Here is a 4,762-nt window from a genome sequence, read left to right on the forward strand (position 1 = left end):
ATGATCAAACCAGTGCAGCACAGGAGGGGTTATCGTCGATTCTTCCCAAATTTTCTACCTAGAGGCTAATATTTTTTCTTTCATTTTCTTTATATCAGAACACCAAGTCATTCCCAAATACCATCGGCGTCAAGAAAAGCCTCAAATGGACAAAACAGATCTGGAAGGCAACCTTTAAGTGGTAGCGATAGCAGAAGGCTCTCATCAAACGGTAGACACTCTGGTACGAAGTAGAGATTCCTAAAATGATTGTGTATTTTTTTTCTTGGCTTTCTTTCAGTGTTTGTCATGAGGGTTGCGAGATTTCCCTCAAGTACAGGAGTGAGTGACAATAAGTCCAATTGATTGTGTCAGTGTGATGAGTTGTGATCTCGGCAGCTGGTGTGTGAGGCCATTAACCTTTTTTTTATTGGCCTATCAGGCATTGTTGAGTTTTTGGCAATTCTTGTCATGTTCATAATATATAATATAAGGAAAAGAAAGGAAATTTGTTGATAAAAAAGATGCTCCTTTTTTGTTTCTTTGAACGCTTTTATCTTTTCATAATAGCACTCTTCAATGCGCTTTGATTCTTGTTGTCAAATTTCTTAAATGACACTCTACCCTTTGGCTGGGATTCTTTTGAATGAATAAATGATGTCCATGGAGCCCCCTCTCCCCCACCCAATTTTTAAGCAACTTACTGCAGTGCATCTGAATACCACATGGATATGCTTTGCTGGTTTATGTTAGCATTCTCTCTGTGCTAATATTTCTCATCATATCATGCTGCTTCGTCACCCCTATATAAGAAGCTAGGATAAATTCTAGACAAGTTTTAGCAAGTTCTTCTCAGCTCAATAGCTCCAAGCAGATTGACAAGATCACACATTGTAACCACATCATACAACAGAGAAACATCCAACAGGAGTATGGTGTTACCCTAGAACAGAGGGGCTCAAACCTAGGTAAAACCTCCACTGTGTGAAATCCCTTACATGTCAGGATGTGCATTCGGTTTTTTCGGTTTGATTCAGTTCAGTTTATACGGTTTATGGTTCATACGGTTTTTATACTTCGGTTTTATACATAGATACAGTTCGGTTTCGGTATTAACTATTTACATTCGGTTCGGTTTCGGTAATGACCATTTACGTTTGGTTCGGTTTATACGGTTTTATACATAACTTTTTCATGCGTAAATACATGATATATATCATAATGAGGAAAAAACAATTATAGAAGGATAAAGAAGGGAAGTTGGATAAGCAGTCAGGCTAATCACGTAATTTTGAAGCACTAAATGGGCTAGATAATACTGTACTATAGTAGCCCATTACACTTTTGAACCCAAAAAACCTCAATTTCGGTTAATTCGGTTGAACCAAATGGTTTTTGGTTTATAACCAAAAAAACTGAAATGAAAATGGTTTTCAGATTTCAGCTGAAACTGAAGCCTGGAGAACGTGAAATTTCGGTTTGGTTTGGTTTTTTTGGTTGAGTTTTTGGTTTTCGGTTTGGTTTTGCACACCCTTACTTACATGAATCATCTAAACGTGTCTTGTCTTCACCATCCCAATTCATGAGCGTTGCCGCAAAATTCCCATGACAAAGAATATGCAAGAGACACCTTGGACGACAAATAGAACATGATCTCCCCAAAACAAAAAAAGACAGGAAGATCAGTTAAAGATGATAATCCATCTCCACCGTCCTTTCAAGCCTTTCATGGCAAGAATTTATCTTGGTCGTTCCTTTCCCATTACTTCAATAACCTAATAAATTGTTGAGCACCTAAAAGAAACTATCTGGCTTCAAAATAGCTTCAACTTTAAGCTCCCTAGAAATAAGGAGCTCTAAACGCTTTGGGTGTGGGTTTGATGTCGGCCCCGTGTCATCGAATAATATTTTCACTACCAAGGCCTACACTTTGGTTACTCATGTCATTCATCCTAGGTGTTCTAGGTCGTGTGTTACCGTGTCATCACATAACAGATTGAGCGTGGGGGAGGGGGGGTGGGGGTGCATGTACAGTGTTGTCTATGCTTCATCATGATGTTTGTGCCCACGTTTGAGGGTACCTCCAAGTCGGTGTTGCCCTCCTTCCATTGGTGGGCGTCCGACACACCATCGTAAAGAGGACAACGCCATTGTACTGTAACTAAGAACGAGACACGATTGGGTCCTTTTGGAACAGAACACAACATGAACCATGAAAAGTAGAGCAACATCAGTTATATGGAATTTTTTCGACCAAACCAGGCATGTGTACTTGGTGGCGGTTCTTCGCGCATGAAAGCGTGAACACTTCAACCATGTCTACACTTCTAATGAATCTCGCACTCGGCCATCCATCAAAACCACAAAAACAACGACACACAACATTGCCCACAATCCAAATAAACAACCAACGGATAAATTGTACAAAAATGACGTGGCATATTGCGTCTACTTTTTGGAGACAACATCTCATGGCTAAAAAGCCATAAAGGATAACGAAAGATGGCTAAATCCATCTCCATTGTTCATTTACGGGCTTTGTGGCTAATAAATCATTGTCCAGTAATTTTCCGTTACTTCATTAATAATAGTATATGGGAAATCCTATTTGACGCTCTCTGCCTCAAAGTGTCAACCAAGCACACAGGGTTGCGATTGATTGGGCCAGCCCATCTACACATGCATGTATAGCTGGCAGTTTCGGTTTTGGGAACCATCTAGAAGATTCCTAGGCGGTTTTCTCGGTTCTAGGATCCTTCTAGAAGGTACCTGAACTGGCTTCTTTTCCTTTGTTTCTGTTTCTTTTTCTATTTTCTTCCTTATTTTTATTTTTTCTGTTTCCTTCTTTTTTGTTTATTGCAATTGTACAGTTCCAAAATTGTTTCAAAATCTTCTTTCAGTATTTTAAAAACTGTTCGGAGTTTTAAAAATTGTTCGTGTTATAGAAATGTTTTTTTTGAAATTTTAGAAAAATATTTCCATTTAAAAAAATCGTGTATATAAAAAATCTTTGGTATTTTCAAATTGTATCGCATTCAAAATTTTGTTCTGCATTTACCCATTTTCAAATTTATAAAACGTTTGCATTTTCAAAAAATGTTCTGGAATTGCTTTTGTTTCGTGTTTTACAAAAAATGTTTAAAGTTATCGAGAAATGTTTCCATTTTAATTTTTTTGTTCACATATACAAAAAAGCTTCAGGATTTTAAAATTGTTCTCAGGTCCAAAATTTTATTCTTCATTTCAAAAGTTGTATCTGTTTTCAAAATATGTTCACAAATTTAAAAATGTTTGTGCTTTCCAAAAATGTTCTGGAATTTAAAGTTTTATTCGCGTTTTACAAAATTGTTTCCATTTTTCAATTTTTTATTCACGTACACAATAAATCTTCAGGATTTTTCAAGGTATGTTCTGGACTTCCGAAAGTTATTCGCATTTTACCAAAAACTTCAGAAAATATATAAAAGGTTCGTGTTATGGATATTTGTTCGGATTTTAAAAAGACATATAATTTTTCAACATTTGCTTTACAAATTCAAAAAATGTTCGTGAATTTAAAATTTATTTGTAGTTTCAAAAGATGCTCGGAAATTGTAAATTTGGTTCGCATTTGTCAAAAAGTATTCGTAATTTCAAAAAAGAGTTTACAGTTTGTAAGTAATGCTCAATTTACGGCGGTGTTTTTAGTTGATTTCACTTCGAGCCGGATGTTTTCGAGAAAGGCTCAGACAGTGTGGTTGCTAGCAAGATGCCTGCACAAGCGAGAGGTCTGTAGTTTGAATTCCAGCTTGAGCGCAGTTTTCTTTTTACGAATTTTAGCTCGCGCGAGGTCAATCCCAATGGGCCGGCCCAGTCGCGTGAATCCTGTGTGAAGGGATGACTTTTTACGCAGAATGCGTCAAATAGGTGCTCCCATAGTATGTGGCATGTTTTGTAGCCTGCATTAGCGTTGGATTTTTGCTAGTAGGCCTTTGGCTCAAAGCCGAACTAAAATTTGAAATTCTCATGGCCCATTCGTGCATGGTTGTGTGTGGTATGAGTGGGACTAATGTTTATCCCCATACTGCTAGGTGAGTGAGAGTTGCACCACTTTATAAGGATGAGAAGAGGAGACATACACACGTGCTCCTCCTCCTTGCTCGCCACGCCACGCCACGCCTCGCCTCGCCTCGTCACGACATGCCGCGTTGGTTTTCGGGAATGAGCCGAGCCGAGAACAAAGTTATGCATGTTGTCTATATTTTTCCTACTCGGGAAAATTAATAAGCGACCCGCATTATATAGACAGGCAGACGTCTACTCTAGCCTCCGCCACAACATATGGTTTCACACCATTCCAGAACATTGCGCCACCACGCTAGTATTCTCCATCCCTCCTCCCGATGTGCACCGCGAGAAGGGACAATAGGCCTCCGGAACCCTGCCTCTCGTGATCCTATACGGGAGAGGGGCGATCAGGTTTATGGGAAGCGCACTTGCGTGATTGCTGGCAGTGACAACTTCGCCAACGATGACTTCTTCCCGATCTCGGCAACCTCTTGATTAACGACATGGCCAAGAACATCAACGACAACGGTTTTGCTCCCGTCGCACCGTATGTGATCCTGTCCTCTTTGTTTGAGATCATGCTAGAATTCCTATTCCTAGTTTGTGGCCTAGATACGACATGTTCATTTACTGTACTAATCCGCATGATTAGTTTAATCTTTGTTATAACTGTCATGATTTTTCTATTGTTTGTTTGAATTAAATCTCGTAGTAATTTGCTCATATTTCAACAATT

General features: G+C 38.8%; 1 protein-coding gene across 1 annotated transcript in view; it reads left to right on the plus strand.

Annotated features, from left to right (window-relative positions):
• The window catches only part of LOC123092387 (kinesin-like protein KIN-14F), a 7,141-nt gene extending 6,815 nt beyond the window's left edge, over positions 1-326 (plus strand). The window contains exon 19 of the mRNA XM_044514157.1: positions 99-326. Coding sequence (XP_044370092.1) covers positions 99-234 — 136 coding nt within the window. The 3' untranslated portion in view covers positions 235-326. The remainder of the gene's footprint in view (positions 1-98) is intronic.
• Positions 327-4,762: the final 4,436 nt, after the last annotated feature.

Source organism: Triticum aestivum, chromosome 4B (assembly GCF_018294505.1).
Source record: "Triticum aestivum cultivar Chinese Spring chromosome 4B, IWGSC CS RefSeq v2.1, whole genome shotgun sequence".
NCBI lineage: Eukaryota > Viridiplantae > Streptophyta > Magnoliopsida > Poales > Poaceae > Triticum > Triticum aestivum.